The sequence below is a fragment of the Patagioenas fasciata genome, chromosome 29 (genome assembly GCF_037038585.1).
Source record: "Patagioenas fasciata isolate bPatFas1 chromosome 29, bPatFas1.hap1, whole genome shotgun sequence".
In the NCBI taxonomy this organism is placed as follows: domain Eukaryota; kingdom Metazoa; phylum Chordata; class Aves; order Columbiformes; family Columbidae; genus Patagioenas; species Patagioenas fasciata.
This window is the reverse complement of record NC_092548.1, coordinates 5,825,850-5,842,451: the sequence shown is the minus strand read 5'-3', so window position 1 is coordinate 5,842,451 and position 16,602 is coordinate 5,825,850. Positions and strand designations below refer to the sequence as shown.

General features: G+C 63.7%; 3 protein-coding genes across 3 annotated transcripts; 2 read left to right on the top strand and 1 right to left on the bottom strand.

Annotated features, from left to right (window-relative positions):
* Positions 1 to 1,215: 1,215 nt before the first annotated feature.
* On the bottom strand, positions 1,216 to 4,259 carry LAMTOR4 (late endosomal/lysosomal adaptor, MAPK and MTOR activator 4). Its single transcript, XM_065859127.2, has 5 exons — positions 4,146 to 4,259; positions 1,951 to 2,030; positions 1,787 to 1,867; positions 1,560 to 1,677; positions 1,216 to 1,483 (listed from the first exon to the last, which is right to left on the bottom strand). The coding sequence occupies exons 2-5, from the start codon at positions 1,951 to 1,953 to the stop codon at positions 1,386 to 1,388; spliced, it is 300 nt and encodes a 99-aa protein (XP_065715199.1). The 5' UTR covers positions 1,954 to 2,030; positions 4,146 to 4,259; the 3' UTR covers positions 1,216 to 1,385.
* On the top strand, positions 2,811 to 8,305 carry PCOLCE (procollagen C-endopeptidase enhancer). Its single transcript, XM_065859126.2, has 8 exons — positions 2,811 to 2,938; positions 3,434 to 3,542; positions 4,101 to 4,359; positions 5,219 to 5,343; positions 5,876 to 6,012; positions 6,903 to 7,159; positions 7,830 to 8,024; positions 8,108 to 8,305. The coding sequence occupies exons 1-8, from the start codon at positions 2,841 to 2,843 to the stop codon at positions 8,245 to 8,247; spliced, it is 1,320 nt and encodes a 439-aa protein (XP_065715198.1). The 5' UTR covers positions 2,811 to 2,840; the 3' UTR covers positions 8,248 to 8,305.
* A 328-nt stretch (positions 8,306 to 8,633) lies between these two features.
* On the top strand, positions 8,634 to 15,680 carry LRCH4 (leucine rich repeats and calponin homology domain containing 4). The gene is made up of 12 exons (XM_065859121.2): positions 8,634 to 8,875; positions 10,065 to 10,209; positions 11,396 to 11,522; positions 11,616 to 11,721; positions 13,278 to 13,414; positions 14,640 to 14,698; positions 14,812 to 14,878; positions 14,991 to 15,021; positions 15,109 to 15,146; positions 15,228 to 15,287; positions 15,370 to 15,408; positions 15,496 to 15,680. Exons 1-12 carry the CDS (start codon positions 8,704 to 8,706, stop codon positions 15,598 to 15,600), a joined length of 1,086 nt encoding a protein of 361 aa, XP_065715193.1. The 5' UTR covers positions 8,634 to 8,703; the 3' UTR covers positions 15,601 to 15,680.
* The last annotated feature ends 922 nt before the right edge of the window (positions 15,681 to 16,602 follow it).

Below are 16,602 nucleotides of genomic sequence, written 5' to 3'. Positions count from 1 at the left end.
GGGGACCCCAGGGTGTCATTTATTGGGGACCCCAGGACATTGATTGGGGACCCCAGGGTGTCATTTATTGGGGGGACCCCAAGATGTCATTGATTGGGGGGACACCAGGACACTGATTGGGGACCCCACGGTGTCATTTATTGGGGGGACCCCAGGGTGTCATTTATTGGGGGGACCCCAAGATATCATTGATTGGGGGACCCCAGGGTGTCATTTATGGGGGTGACCAGGACATTGATTGGGGACCCTGGGACATTAATTGGGGGACACAAGGACACTTATTGGGGGGACCCCAGGGTGTCATTTATTGGGGACCCCAGGACATTGATTGAGGACCCCAGGATGTCATTTACGGGGGACCCAGGGTGTCATTTATTGGGGTGACCAGGACATTAATTGGGGACCCCGGGACATTAATTGGGGGGACACCAGGACCTTTATTGGGGGGACCCCAGGACATTTAATGGGGGTACACAAGGACACTTATTGGGGGGACCCCAGGGTGTCATTTATTGGGGACACCAGGACACTGATTGGGGACCCCAAGATGTCATTTATTGGGGGGACCCCAGGACATTGATTGGGGACCCCAAGATGTCATTTATTGGGGAACCCAGGACATTAATTGGGGGACCCCAAGACATCATTATTGGGGGACCCCAGGATGTCACTTATTGGGGACCCCTGAGTGTCACTTATTGGGGGACCCCAGGGTGTCATTTATTGGGGGACCCCAGGACATTAATTGGGGGGACACCGGGACATTTATTGGGGGGACACAAGGACACTTATTGGGGGGACCCCAGGGTGTCATTTATTTGGGACACCAGGGCATTGATTGGGGACCCCAAGATGTCATTTATTGGGGGACCCCAGGACATTAACTGGGGGGACACAAGGACACTTATTGGGGGGACCCCAGGGTGTCATTTATTGGGGACACCAGGACACTGATTGGGGACCCCAGGGTGTCATTTATTGGGGACCCCAAGATGTCATCATTTATTGGGGGGACCCCAAGATGTCATTTACTGGGGACCCCAGGGTGTCATTTATTGGGGGGACACCAGGACACTGATTGGGGACCCCAAGCTGTCACTTATTGGGGTGACCCCAGGACATCATTTACTGGGGACACCAGGACATTGATTGGGGACCCCAAGATGTCATTGATTGGGGGACCCCAGGACATTTATTGGGGGGACACAAGGACACTTATTGGGGGACCCCAAGATGTCATTTACTGGGGACCCCAGGACCTTTATTGGGGTAACACCGGGACATTTAATGTGGGTACACAAGGACACTTATTGGGGGGACCCCAGGACATTGATTGGGGTCCCCCCGGGTGTCATTTTGGGGTCCGTTCCCCCCCCCCCCGCTCCTCACACATTCACGGGTTCGGGGCTCCGGTTCTGCCGCTTGACCACGAACAATTTCTGCCCGGAGACCGTGACGAGCAGCGAGTGCTCCCCGAAAACCACTGCGGGGACAGGGGGGGTCACACCGGGGGGGTCCCCTTTGGGGTGCCGGGGGGGTCCGGAGCCGGCGGGACTCACCCGAGAGCCGCTTGAAGGGCGGTTCGAGCCCCCGCTGCAGCCGCAGCCCGCACGCCGTCCCCACCAGCTCGGAAAGAACCGCGGCGGAGCGCTCGTCGTTCTCCAGCTCCCCGGAGGACTGAGGGGGGACCGGGGAGACAACGTGAGGGACAACGGGGACGAGACCACCGCCCCAACACCCCGGGGGTGTCCGTGTCTGTGTGTCCCCCCCACAACCCGGGTCTCACCGCCAAAACGGCGCCGTCGCTGATCACCAGGTAACCCAGTTGGTCCGGGATCCGCTCCAGCCCCTGGGTGAGCGCGGTGGTCTGGGGGGGGAGCCATTAAACCCCCGTTGGATCCGGTTCCCCCCCCCTCCCCGCCGCCGCCCCTCATTCCCCGGTTCGCTCACCATGGTGCCGCTCGCTCACGTGACCTCCTGACCACGCCTCCCGTTGCCGTGGTGACACTTCTCAGGTGACCTGGCCACGCCTACGGTTGCCATGGTGAGTTGGCCACGCCCCCTCCTCCGGGCACCACAGAGCCGCTCGTACACGTGATCACCTGACCACGCCCCCTCTCCGGTTACCATGGTGCCGCTCGCACACGTGACCACCTGACCACGCCCCCTCCCCGGTTACCATGGTGCCGCCCGCCCCTCCCACCGCCCCCATTGGCGCAGGTTTGCGGCCAATAAGGAGCCGGCTGGGGAAGCACGTGATGGAAGGGCCGTCCCACCCCGACACGAGCGGGTAAAAAACACATAAGAATTAATTAATTAAGGGGAATCCCGCCCCCCCCATTTACAGGGATCGCCTAATTAAAAGGAGGAGCTCGCTAATTAAGGAGGAATCGCTCATTAAAGGGCGCGACCGCGCCCACCCCTCCCCCCAAGCCCGTTTAAAGTGGTTCAGGCCGCGCTGCCCCTCACGTGGGCGCCGCGGCCCCGCCCCCTTGGCGGCGTCACCGCCCCGCCCCGTCCAGCTTGGCAGCTGGAGGCCACGCCCCCACGAGACCACGCCTCCTTCACCCCAGCGGGGGCGAGGCTTAGGAAAGCCCCGCCCATTCCCTAATAGGGCAAAACGCGGGGGCGCGGCTTCCCTAAGCCACACCCCCTGATCTTAGCCACGCCCCTCCCATAGGCTTGCGCGGGGTGGGAGGCGTGGCCACCTCGCAGCGCGCCGCTTGCAGGGGGCGTGGCTTAACGATCCTCCCGCCCTTTGTGGGCGTGTCGCTGCGCTGACCCCGCCCCTCCGAAATCCCCCCCCCCAGTCGGGATCGGACCCCCCCGGTTCGGTCGCCATGAACCCGGCGGTCCCGGCGCTGCCGCTGCTGCTGCTGCTGGGCCTGGGGCCCCCCCCGGTCCCCGCACCCACCCCGGCACCCCGAAATGGCTCCAGGTACCGACCCCCCGACGGGACCCCCGACGGGACCCCCCCTCAACCCCCCCCCGACTGTGCCCCCCATCCTGGGACCACCCCCCCCCAGACCGGGGACCCCCCCTCAGAACCCGGGACCCCCCCATCACTTGAGCCCCTGGGACCGGGACCCCCCCCCAGGACCCCCCTCAAACCACCCTCCCCCAGCTTGAGACCCCCCAGACTGGGACCCCCACCCCCCCACGACTGTGCCCCCCCATCCTGGGACCCCCCAGACCGGGACCCCCCCAGCACTTGAGCCCCTGGGACCGGGACCCCCCCCCCCAGGACCCCCCTCTGATTCCCGGGACCCCCCTCAAAACCACCCCCCCCCACCTTGAGACCCCCGGGACTGGGACCCCCCCACAAACAGGGACCCCCTCCCCATCCAATCCGGGTCCCCCCAAACACTCGGGCCCCCCCATTTGGAACCGGGACCCCCCCCACATTGTGACCCGACCCCCCCTTTGTCCCCAGGCCCGTGTTCCCATGCGGGGGGCAACTCCGGGGGGACTCGGGCTACGTGGCCAGCGAGGGGTTTCCCCACCCGTACCCCCCCAACAGCAACTGCACGTGGACCATCACGGTACGGACCCCCCCCAAACCCCCCCCGCACCCCCAAGCCCCCCCCGGGCGTCCTGACCCCCCCTTGAACCCCAACATCCCCCCTGAACCCCAATATCCCCCCAAACCCCAACATCCCCCCCCATCAACTTCACATGGACCATCCCAGTACGGACCCCCCCAAACCCCCCCTGCACCCCCAAACCCCCCCCGGGCATCCTGACCCCCCCCATTGAACCCCAACATCCCCCCCCATCAACTTCACATGGACCATCCCACTACAGACCCCTCCAAACCCCCAGGGGGCGCCCCAAACCCCCCTAGGGGGGAGACCCCAAATTCCTGGGGACACCCCCATTGATGTGACCCCATGTCCCCCAATGTCCCCATGTCCCCTGGGGGGGGGTGGTGCCACCAATGTCCCCCGATGTCCCCCGCTTCCCCCAGCGGGGGGGGTGGTGCCACTGCTGCCCCCTGCTGGAGCAGGCTCAGCAGCTTTTGACCCCGCTTCCCCCCGCGATGTCCCCACGTCCCCGAGGGGACACGGGTGACACCGCTGCCCCCCCCGCTGCCCCCCCAGGTCCCCGAGGGCCAGGTGGCCACGCTGTGGTTCCGGGTGTTCGACCTGGAACCCGACGCCCGTTGCCGGTTCGATTCGGTCTCGGTGTTCGCGGGACTCGAACCCGCGGCCCCGCTTCTCGGCCGCTTCTGCGGCACCTTCCGGCCGGGCCCCCTGCGCGCGCCGGGGAACGCTCTGCGCCTGCGCATGGAGAGCGACGGAGCAGCCGGGGGGCGGGGCTTCCTGGGTTGGTTCAGCGGAGCCGCCCCCGCAAACAGGGGTGAGGGGACAGGGACCCCCCCAGATCCACATGGACCCGTCCAAACCCCATTGAACCCCATGGACCCCCAAACCCCTGAACCCACATGGACCCCCATTGAACCCCATGGACCCCCCCGACCTCCAATGGACCTGTCCGAACCCCATGGAACCCACTGAACCCCCCCAGATCCACATGGACCCGTCCAAACCCCATTGAACCCCACGGACCCCCAAACCCCATTGAACCCCACGGACCCCCAAACCCCATTGAACCCCATTGAACCCCATGGAACCCAATGAACCCCCCCCAAACCCACATGGACCCCCATGGCCCCCCATTGAACCCCATGGACTCCCAAACCCATGGACCCCCCCAAACCCACATGGTACCCCAATGGACCCCAATGAACCCCCATTGAACCCCATGGACCCCTATGGACCCACATTGTCCCCCAATGAACCCCCATTGAACCCCATGGCCCCCCCATTGAACCCCATGGACCCCCAAACCCCTGAACCCCCATGGACCCCCCAAACCCCATTGAACCCCATGGACCCCAATGAACCCCCATTGAACCCCATGGCCCCCCCATTGAACCCCATGTACCCCCAAACCCCTGAACCCCCATGGACCCCCCCAAACCCACATTGTCCCCCAATGGACCCCAATGAACCCCCATTGAACCCCATGGACCCCATTGAACCCCATGGACCCCCCAAGGGCCCCCCCGAACCCACTGAACCCCCAAACCCCTGAACCCACATGGACCCCAATGAACCCCCAAACCCCTTGAGCCCCCCCAAACCCCCCCATCCCCACTTTGGGGGTGCTCAGTATGTATGGAGGGGGGGGGTCACTGTCTGTGTGTCCCCCCCAGACCCCCCATTTTGTGGGGGGCGCCTGGAGACCCCCCAGGGGACCCTGAACACCCCGAATTGGCCCGAGGAAAATTACCCCCCCGGGGTCACCTGTGCCTGGCACATCGTGGCCCCCCCCGGAAAGGTTTTTGGGGGGGTCTGGGGGGTTTTGGGGGGGTAAGGGGGGTTTGGGGGGGTCAATGAGGTTTGGGGGTTCATGGGGGTTTGGGGGTTTTGGGGGGGTCAATGGGGATCAATGGGGTTTGGGGGGTCAATGGGGCTTGGGGGTGTCAGTGGGGTTTGGGGGATCAATGGGGTTTGGGGGGTCAGGGGGGCTTTGGGGGGGTCAATGTGGTTTGGGGGGGTCAGGGGGGCTTTGGGGGCGTCAGGGGGGTTTGGGGGGTCAGTGGGGCTTGGGGGGGTCAATGGGACTTGGTGGGGGTCAATGGGCTTTGGGGGGTCAATGGGGCTTGGGGGGGTCAGAGAGGTTTGGGGGGGGTCAATGGGACTTGGGTGGGGGGTCAATGGGGTTTGGGGGGTTCAATGGGGTTTGGGGGGGTCAATGGGGTTTGGGGGCTCAGGAGGGCTTTGGGGTGTCTGGAGGGGGGGTCTGTGACCCCTTTTTGGGGTGTCTGGGGGGGTCTCTGACCCGTTTTTGGGGGTGTCCCCCCCCCCAGGTGATCGAGCTGCGCTTCGGCAAGTTCGACGTGGAGCGGGACCCCCATTGTCGCTACGACTACGTGGCCGTTTTCGAGGGGGGGACGCGGGACGACGCGCGGCGGCTCGGACGCTTCTGCGGGGAGGAGACCCCCGGGTGAGCCCCCCCCAAAATGGGGGACCCCCCCCCGAGTCTGGGGGAACCCCCAAAATATAGGGAACCCCTCCAAAATTGCCTGGACCTGCTCAAAACTGGTCTGGACCCCCCCCGCCCAAAGCAACTTGGACTCTCCCAAAGCAACTTGGGACAAGGCAAAGCAACTTGGAGCAAACCAAATCAAACTGGAACCCGCCAAAATCAACCTGGAACCTCACAAATAAGACTGAGCCCCCCCCAAAAAATACGGGAAGCCCCCCCGCAAGTCTGGAGGACCCTCGTGGATCTGAGGGAACCCCCAAATGTAGGGGATCCCCCCTAAAATTGCCTGGGCCTGCTCAAAAGCGGCCTGGACTCCTCCCCCGAAATCAACTTGGACCCTCCCAAAGCAACTTGGAGCAACCCAAGTCAATTTGGACCAAACCAAATCACCCTTAAACTCCCCAAAATCAACCTTAAACTCCCCAAAATCAACCTTGAACCCCCCAAATCAGATACAGCCCCCCCCCTTAAATCTGGGGAGACCCCCCTAGCCTGGGGAAACCCCCAAATGTAGAGGATCCCCCCCAAAGTGCATACTCAAAACCGGCCTGGACCCCCCCCATCAACTTGGACCAACCCAAATCAAGCTCGATGCTCCAAAATCAACCTTAAACTCCCCAAAATCAACCTGGGACCCCCCAAATAAGACTGATCCCCCCCAAAAAAAAACCCATGGGACCCCCCCCAAGTCAGACTGATCCCCCCAGACCCTCCTGACCCCCCAAATCCATCCTGATCCCCCAAAGTGCTCATTAAGTCCTTCCCCAAAACCCTTTAAAATCACCCCAAAACCACCCCAAAAACCCCCTGGGACCCCCCCTGACCCCCCAAATTCCGCCCCCCCCCAGCCCCATTGTCTCATCCAGCCCGGAGCTGCTGGTTCAGTTCGTCTCGGATCTCAGCGTCACCGCCGATGGTTTTTCCGCCACCTACAACATCCGGGACCCCCCCGGGACCCCCAAATCTCGGGGGGGGGCTCAGGGGACCCCCGTGGCCCCCCCTGTGTCCCCCTCAGGTCCCGTTGTCCCCCCCGTTGTCACCCCCTGTCCCCAGCGATGCCGGCGCGGGGGGACCCTGCAGAGCAGCTTCTGCCGCAGTCACTTTGGTGAGGGGGGGGACACCCCAAATATGGGGGGGGGGACCCCAAAATATGGTGGGGGGCAAAGTGAAATATGGGGGTGACACAGCCTAAAATATGGGGTGGGACACCCTGAAATATGGGGGGGGGTTACAGCCCGAAATTGGGGGGGGGAACACCCCAAAATATGGGGGAGAACCATGGGGGGGACCCCAAAATATAGGGGGGGACAGACTGAAATATGGGGGGACACACCCTGATATATGGGGGACCCCAAAATATAGGGGGGGACAGATTGAAATATGAGGGGACACACCCCGGAATATGGGGGGGACCCCAAAATATAGGGGGGGACAGCCCGGAATATGCGGGGGACCCCCAAATATGGGGGGAAAATATGGGGGGGCACACCCTGAAATATGGAGGGGGGGGGTGACCCCAAAATATGGGGGGGAAAATATTGGGGGGGGACAACCTGGAATATGGGGGGAGGAAACCCCAAAATATGGGGGGACAGCCCCAAATTGGGGGGGGGACTCCCCAAAATGGGGGGGAAGGGTGGGGTCCCCCCAAAAATGAGATGGGGGGTTGAAGAGACCCCCAAATTTGGGGGAGGAAGGGGGGTGTCTGACCCCCCCCCTTTTCCCATTCCCCCCCCTTTTCCCATTCCCCCCCCCTTTCCCATTCCCCCCCCCAGTTGTGACCGGGACGATCCAATCGCTGTCGCGGGGGGGGGGAGCGCAGGACGCCCCCCAGCGGCCGGGCTCGGCCATCGTCTCCATCCTGGGCCTCTACAAATGGGGGGGGGCCCTGGGGGGGGCGCCCCCCCCCACCGTGGTGTCCACCCTGCGTTTGGTGCTGCCCTGCGGCCTCTGCCCCGCCCTCAAAAAAGGTGGGTGCAATAAGGGGGGGGTTGGGGAGGGGGGTCAGTACCCCCCCAAATCCTTATACCCCCCCCCCCCAATTATTTTCCAGGGTCCAGTTACGTCCTGATGGGGCAGGGGGGGGACGGGGGGGCCATGCTGCCCCCCGACTCCTTTGTCGCCCCATTGCGCCCACAGCAGCAGCAGCTCCTGGGGACCCTCAGCAAGCGGCCGTGTCGGGGGGGGCCCTGAGAACCCCCCCAAAATTGTTTATCCCCCCCCCAATTCAAATAAAAGGTATAGAGCTCGATTTGGGGCGAGGCGCCTTTAAGAGGGGCGGGGGTTGAAGCGCTGGGGCGGGGTTTGAGGTTTGTGGGCGGAGCCTGCGGCCTGGGGATAAGCGGAGGGGGCGTGGCCACCAGCCACGTGCCTCTCTCCACCTCCTTCGTGCTGCCATTGGCTGCGAGCGGCCAGAAAGCCCCGCCCAGACCCGGAGCCGATTGGTTAAAGAACGCACCGCGCTTCCGCGTTGTTAGTCTTAGCCGCGCCCCCTCCTTTTTCGCGCTCACCGATTGGACGCCTCCTCGCACTCCCCGCCTCTGATTGGCCGCGGGGGGCCTCGCGGCCCCGCCTCCCCCTCGCTTCACCCACCGGTCGCTCATTCGCGCAGCGGCGGCCGCGGGGAACGGAGCTCCCGCCTTCCCGGCCATGGCGGAGCCCGTGATGGCCGAACCGCTCCCGCTGCCGGGAGGAACCGGCACGGAACGTGCCCTGGAAGAAGCGGCGGCCTCCGGGAACCTCATCCTGGCCGGGCGCCGCCTCCGCGATTTCCCGGCGGCCGCGGCGCGACGCTGGGACCTGAGCGACACCACGCAGGCCGGTGAGGCCACGCCCCCTCCGCGCTGGACACGCCCCCTCCCGCACTGGCCACGCCCCCCCGGGGGGTTCCCCGTTCCCGGGGGTTTCCCCATTCCCGGGGGTTTCCTCATTCCCGGGGTTCACGGGTCCCGGGGGGGCCCTTTTGGGGGGAGAAGGGGGGTGTCACCTCGCCGGAAGCCCCGAAGCTTCGCCGGGGGCACCGACCCGGCCGGTCCGGGCGGTTCCTGCTGCCTCAGTTCCACCCCCCGGCGATAAGGGGGCGGCACCGGGTCCCTGTGGGTCCCCGAGGGTCCCTGTGGGTTCCCGTGGGTCCCCGAGGGTCCCCTGGGCCATCAATGCTTGTCCCAGTTGCTCCCCCTGTGTTCCTGTCCCCCCGTGTCCCCCAGGTCCCTGTCCCCACTGTCCCATGGCCCCCAATGTCCCCCCACATCCCCCCATGTCCCCCATGTCCCCACAAGTCCCTTATGTCCCCCCTTGTCCCCAGACCTGTCCCAGAACCCCCTGGGTGATGTCCCCACATGTCCCCCATCTTCCCCATCTCCCCATGTCCCCACATGTCCCCCATGTCCCCCCAGTGTCCCCACACATCCCCCATGTCCCCAGTGTCCCCCGACCTGTCTCAGAAACCCCTGGCCGATGTCCCCCCCATATCCCCTGTGTCCCCATATCCCCTGTGTCCCCACATCCCCCCATGTCCCCTGTGTCCCCACATCCCCCCATGTCCCCCCATGTCCCCCATGTCCCCAATGTCCCCAATGTCCCCAAACCTGTCCCAGAACCCCCTGGGTGATGTCCCCCTCATGTCCCCTGTGTCCTCACATCCCCCCATGTCCCCCCACATCCCCAATGTCCCCAGACCTGTCCCAGAGTCCCCTGGGTGATGTCCCCGCCATGTCCCTTGTGTCCCCATGTCCCCTGTGTCCCCACATCCCCCCATGTCCCCCATGTCCCCCCACATCCCCGGTGTCCCCAGACCTGTCCCAGAACCCCCTGGGTGATGTCCCCCCCATGTCCCCTGTGTCCCCATATCCCCTGTGTCCCCACATCCCCCCATGTCCCCCCATGTCCCCCCACGTCCCCGATGTCCCCAGACCTGTCCCAGAACCTCCTGACCTACATCCCCGCCATGTCCCCTGTGTCCCATGTCCACCGTGTCCCCACATCCCCCCATGTCCCCCCAATGTCCCCAGACCTGTCCCAGAACCTCCTGGCCGACGTCCCCCCCGCCGCCCTGGCCCTGCCGGCCCTCGAGCGCCTGGTCCTGTCCCACAACCTCCTGCGCCGCATCCCCCCGGCCATCGGCAACCTGCAGGCGCTCACCCACCTGGACCTCAGGTGAGCCCCCCGGAACCCCCCCGACACCCCAAAACCCCCCATGGCACCCCAAAACCCACCTGAGCCCCCTGGACCTCAGGTGAGCCCCCCGGAACCCCCCCGACACGCCAAATCCCCCCTGAGCCCCCCCAGAACCCCCCTGAGCCACCTGGACCTCAGGTGAGCCCCCCGGAACCCCCCCGACACCCCAAATCCCCCCTGAGCCCCCCAGAACCCCCCTGAGCCACCTGGACCTCAGGTGAGCCCCCCGAAACCCCCCCGACACCCCAAAACCCCCCATGGCACCCCAGAACCCCCCTGAGCCACCTGGGCCTCAAGTGAGCCCCCCAGAACCCCCCTGACACCCCAAAACCCCCCATGACCCCCCATCACCCCACTGACCCCCCCCAAACCACCATGACCCCCCATCACCCCATTGTCCCCAAACGCCCCTGGCCCCCAAAACCCCATCACCCCCTGACCCCCCATAACCCCCTGACCCCCAAACCCCCCTGTACCCCCTGACCCCCAAACCCCCCTGTACCCCCTGACCCCCCAAACCCCCCATACCATCCTGACCCCCCAAACCCCCCTATACCTCCTGACCCCCCAAAACCCCCCATACCGTCCTGACCCCCAAACCCCCCCTATACCCCCTGACCCCCCCAAACCCCCCTATACCCCTTGACCCCCAAACCCCCCCTATACCCCCCAAAACCCCCCATACCATCCTGACCCCCAAACCCCCCCTATACCCCCTGACCCCCCAAAACCCCCCATACCATCCTGACCCCCAAACCCCCCTGTACCCCCTGACCCCCCAAAACCCCCCATACCATCCTGACCCCCAAATCCCCCTGTACCCCCTGACCCCCCAAAACCCCCCATACCATCCTGACCCCCAAACCCCCCCTGTACCCCGTGACCCCCCAAACCCCCCATACCATCCTGACCCCCAAACCCCCCCTATACCCCCTGACCCCCCAAAACCCCCCATACCATCCTGACCCCCAAACCCCCCCTATACCCCCTGACCCCCCAAAACCCCCCATACCATCCTGACCCCCAAGCCCCCCTGTACCTCCTGACCCCCCAAAACCCCCCATACCGTCCTGACCCCCCAAACCCCCTCGACCCCCCAAACCCCCCATACCATCCTGACCCCCAAACCCTCCTGTACCCCCTGACCCCCAAAACCCCCCTATAGCCGCAACCAGCTCCGCTCGCTGCCCCCCGCCCTGTGCTCCCTGCCCCTCCGTGTCCTCGATGCCAGCGCCAACCGCCTGAGCCGCCTCCCCGAAAACATCGGGGCGCTCTCCTCCCTCCGCCAGCTGGTGAGCACCCCCATTTTGGGCCTAACCCCCCCCTTTTGGGCTCCTTTATATCCATACCCCCCCCCAATTCTATACATTAACCCCGCCCCACAGGACGTGGCGTCCAATCAGCTGCGCTCACTCCCAAGCGCCATCGGGCGCTTGAGGTCCCTACGGGATTTGAACCTGCGCCGGAACCTTCTGACCGCGTTACCCTCAGGTTTGGGGGTTCGGGGGGGGGTCCCCCTGATTAAAAACCACCCTGACCCCCCCATCACACCATTGTCCCCAACCCCCGTGACCCCCATAACCTCATTGTCCCCAACCCCGGTGACCCCCATAACCCCATTGTCCCCATAACCCACCTGAGCCCCCCAAACCCCACTGACCCCCAAACCCCCTGACCCCCCCAAACCCTCCTGACCCCCCCAAACCCCCATGACCGCCCCATAACCCCCGACTCCCCATCACCCCATTATCCCCAAACCCCCATAACCCCACCAAAATCCCTGACCCCCCCAAAACCCCCCATAACCCCCCATAACCCCATTACCCCCAAACCCCCTAACCCCCCATAACCTCCCAAACCCCCTGACCCCCCATAACCCCCCAAAACCCCCCCATACCCCCCGACCCCCAAAACCCCCCATAACCCCCCATAGCCCCCCATAGCCCCCATTACCCCCAAACCCCCTGACCCCCCAAACCCCATGACCCCCATAACCCCGACACTCTCAAACCCCCATGACCCCCCCATAACCCCCAAAACCCCCCATCGCCCCCATTACCCCCAAACCCCCTGACCCCCCAAACCCCCTGACCCCCCATAACCCCCCAAAACCCCCCCATACCCCCATGACCCCCAAAACCCCCCATAACCCCCCATAACCCCCATTACCCCCAAACCCCCTGACCCCCCATAACCCCCCAAAACCCCCTGACCCCCCATAACCCCCCATAACACCCATTACCCCCAAACCCCCTAACCCCCCATAACCTCCCAAATCCCCTGACCCCCCATAACCCCCCAAAACCCCCCCATACCCCTCTGACCCCCAAAACCCCCCCATAGCCCCCATTACGCCCAAACCCCCTGACCCCCCAAACCCCATGACCCCCATAACCCCCTGACACCCCCAAACCCCCATGACCCCCGTAACCCCCCAAAACCCCCATACCCCCTGACCCCCAAAGCCCCCCATAACCCCCATTACCCCCAAACCCCCTGACCCCTCATAACCCCCCAAAACCCCCTGAACCCCCATAACCCCCCATAACACCCATTACCCCCAAACCCCCAAACCCCCTGACCCCCCAAACCCCCTGACCCCCCATAACCCCCCAAAACCCCCCCATACCCCCGTGACCCCCAAAACCCCCCATAACCTCCCATTACCCCCAAACCCCCTGATCCCCCAAACCCCATGACCCCCCATAACCCCCCAAACCCCCTGACCCCCCAAAACCCCCCCATACCCCCTGACCCCCAAAGCCCCCCATAACCCCCATTACCCCCAAACCCCCTGACCCCCCCTGAACCACCCCAACCCCCCCAAACCCCCCCGACCCCCCCGAACCCCCTAAACCCCCCGATCCCCCATAACCCCCCAAAACCCCCCATACCCCCGTGACCCCCAAAACCCCCCAAAACCCCCCATAACCCCCATTACCCCCAAACCCCCTGACCCCCCCCAAACCCCCTGACCCCCCCGAACCACCCTGACCCCCCCAAACCCCCGACCCCCCCGAACCCCCACGCCCCGTTTGTGCCCCCAGAGCTGGCGGAGCTGCCCCTGGTGCGCTTGGATTTCTCCTGTAACCGCGTGGCCGCCATTCCCAGGAGCTTCGGGCGCCTGAGGCAGCTCCAGACCCTCCTGACCGACAACAACCCCCTGCAGAGCCCCCCCGCGCAGGTCTGGGGACCCCCCTGACACCCCCAAACACTCCTGAGCCCCCCTGAACCCCCAAACCCACCCCTGATCCCCACTGACCCCCCTGATTCCCCCTGAGCCCCCAAAACCCTTCCTGATCCCCATTGACCCCCCCTGATCCCCATTGACCCCCCTGATTCCCCCTGAGCCCCCAAAACCCCTCCTGATCCCCATTGACCCCACAAACCCCCACTGAACCCCCAAAACCCCCGTGGATCCCCCCTGAACCCCCAAACCCACCCCTGATCCCCGTTCACCCCCCTGATTCCCCCTGAACCCCCAAAACCCTTCCTGATCCCCATTGACCCCCCCTGAGATTCCCCCTGAGCCCCCAAAACCCCTCCTGATCCCCATTGACCCCACTAAGCCCCTCCTGACCCCCCCCAAATCACCCTGATCCCCATTGACCCCCCCCAAGCCTCCCCTGAACCCCCAAACCCCCCATGAACCCCCAAACCCCCCTGGGCCCCCAAAACCACCCCTGATCCCCATTGACCCCCAAAACTCCCCCTGAACCCCCAAAAACCCCCTGATCCCCATTGACCCCACAAACCCTCCCTGAACCCCCAAAACCCCCTTGATCCCCCCTGAACCCCCAAAACCCCTCCTGATCCCCATTGACCCCCCCTGATCCCCATTGACCCCCCAAAACCCTCTGATCCCCCCTGAACCCCCAAAACCCCCCTGATCCCCATTGACACCCACAAACCCCCCCCGGTTCCCCAAAACCCCCCTGATCCCCATTGACACCCACAAACCCCCCCCGGCTCCCCAAAACCCCCCTGATCCCCATTGACCCCCCCCAAGCCTCCCTTGGCCCCCCAAAACCCCCCTGATCCCCATTGACCCCCCCCCGATCCCCATTGAGCCCCCAAAACCACCCTGAACCCCCAACCCCCCCCAACACCCCAAAACCCCCCGATCCCCATTGACCCCCCCCAAGCCTCCCTTGGCCCCCCAAAACCCCCCTGATCCCCATTGACCCCCCCCCCCGATCCCCATTGAGCCCCCAAAACCACCCTGAACCCCTAAACCCCCCCGGCCCCCCAAAATCCCCCTGATCCCCATTGACCCCCCCCATCTAAACCCTCCTGAACCCCCTGATCCCCATTGACCCCCCCAACCCCCTCTGAGCCCCCAACCCCTCCTGACCCCCCCAAACCCCCCTGACCCCCCTAAACCCCAATGACCCCCCTTGTCCCCCCAGATCTGCCTGAAGGGCCGAGTCCACATCTTCAAATACCTCCAGCTCACCCCCCCCACCCGGTAAATTTTGGGGTGGGTGGGGGCCCCAAAACCCCCCCAAAATTCCCCTCCCTCCAATTCCCACCCCCCATTGAATTTTGGGGTCCCCGTCCCCCCCATTGCGCCCCCTGCAGGTTCCCGGAGGAGTTTGCGGATGGGTTGGATTCGGGGTTCAACAGCGTGGACAGCGGCACTTTCGGGGTATTTTGGGGGGATTTTGGGGTCTGGGGGGGGGTGTTGAGTTATATTGGGGTCCCCCCCCCATTTCCCCCCTATTCCAACCCCATTTTCCCCCTTTTTTGCCCAATTTTAGGACTTTTCGGAGCAGCGACGCAATGGGGGAGGTGAGAGATTTGGGGGGGGCCCCTTGTCCCCCCCCATTTATCCCTTATGTCCCCCCCCCCCCAAAAACAATGGTATCCCCCCCATAGGCGACAGTGACCCCGAGGAGCAGCAGCGCCCCCTTGAGGTGACAACAAACCCCTGACCCCCCCATTTTATTTTGGGGACCACCCCGCCTTATTTTAATTAATTATTATAATTAATTTAGGGCGCGGAATCGCAAGATTTGGGGCACCCGGAGCTTCGGTGCCGCCTGCGCCCCCCCCTTGTGAGTGACCCCCCCCAAAAAAACACCCCCCCCCACAAAATAACCCCACCCATGACCCCTGAACCCCCCCTATTTTCCCCAGGACTTGGAACGTCCCATTGAGTTCGAGCAGCACCCGAAGGTACCAATTAATTAATAGAGGGGGGGTGTGGAGGGGTGGGTCTTGTGGCCCCACCCACATTAACACTTGGCCCCGCCCACCCCCCAGGTGAAGCCCCGCCCCCCTCCCGGGCTCCTGGCCGGATTCGCTTTGTTCTACGGGCTCGTTATGGCCGCGCTAATTAGCGCTTATCGCGCCCTTTGTGGCTCGTGAGGGGGGGGGGAACCCAAATTTGGGGTCACCCCCCACCCCCTGACCCCTATCCCCCCCAAAATTTTGGGGGGGGGTCCCGTTTTCCCCGTTTCCCCCCCCCATTTTTGTGCCTTAATGTTGGGGAAACTGAGGCAGGGATGGGGGGGGGAGGGCTAAACCACCTCCCTGCAGGGGGGGATCCCCTTCCTTTAATTATTAATTATTTTAATTAATTATTATTATTAGATTTAATTATTGTAAAGAACGAGAAAATATTGTAATTATTAGAATTATTATAATTTATTATAATATATTATAATTATCATTATTATCATAATTATGGACCTCCCCATTGTATTTACTGTGCTACGATTCCATAGGTGGTGTGTGAATTGGGTGTGGGGGGGGTCGCTAATTGGTGGGGTTAATTAGGGGAGGGCGGGGCTAAAACTTGAGGGATCTCAGCCCCGCCCCCCCATGCTTACACATTTTTTGCTCCCTTTTTCTGCCCAAAAGGGGACGGCGCATCCCCCCCTTTCCTAATTAACCCCCCTTAATTAATTAAAGCCCCCCCCCGCCAGCGCTTGCCACATGGTTCTCCCCAAGGCCCCGCCCCCAGCGCGCTCCCATTGGTCGCCGGGGGGGCGAAGCCGCATTGGCTGATGAGGGGAGAGGGGGGCGCGGCTTTGGGCGGCTCCACACGTGATTGCTGTTCCCGCCTTTTTGCACCCCTCCCTCCACCTTTTCCAGCGCTGTTCCCGCCTTCCCCCCCCCCCCCCCCCAAATAAGACGAAACTCGGTTCATTTTGGGTCATTTTCACCCAAATTCGCTACTTTTCCCAATTACATTTCTCTTTATTAATTAGTGCACAGAACCACGTTACAAAACCCACCCCCCCCCATTATTTACCTCCCCCCCCCCCCCAAATTTCGGGGGTCCCCCCCCTGGACCCCAAAGGCAATTCTGGTATATGGGGGGGGGTCCCCAAAACCCCCCGGACCCTGCGCAACCGTCACCCCATA

Bases quoted from the DNA above. Each gene is read 5' to 3' on its own strand.
- PCOLCE (XM_065859126.2), top strand. From the start codon at position 2,841: ATGAACCCGGCGGTCCCGGCGCTGCCGCTGCTGCTGCTGCTGGGCCTG. The intron at 4,360-5,218 runs GTGAGGGGACAG...TGTCCCCCCCAG, and splicing joins AGCCGCCCCCGCAAACAGGG to ACCCCCCATTTTGTGGGGGG. The intron at 5,344-5,875 runs GTTTTTGGGGGG...CCCCCCCCCCAG, and splicing joins TCGTGGCCCCCCCCGGAAAG to GTGATCGAGCTGCGCTTCGG.
- LRCH4 (XM_065859121.2), top strand. From the start codon at position 8,704: ATGGCGGAGCCCGTGATGGCCGAACCGCTCCCGCTGCCGGGAGGAACC. The intron at 10,210-11,395 runs GTGAGCCCCCCG...ACCCCCCTATAG, and splicing joins CTCACCCACCTGGACCTCAG to CCGCAACCAGCTCCGCTCGC. The intron at 15,409-15,495 runs GTACCAATTAAT...CCCACCCCCCAG, and splicing joins AGTTCGAGCAGCACCCGAAG to GTGAAGCCCCGCCCCCCTCC.
- LAMTOR4 (XM_065859127.2), bottom strand. The intron at 1,678-1,786 runs GTGAGACCCGGG...GTCCCCCCTCAG, and splicing joins GCGACGGCGCCGTTTTGGCG to TCCTCCGGGGAGCTGGAGAA. The intron at 1,484-1,559 runs GTGAGTCCCGCC...CTGTCCCCGCAG, and splicing joins GCCCTTCAAGCGGCTCTCGG to TGGTTTTCGGGGAGCACTCG.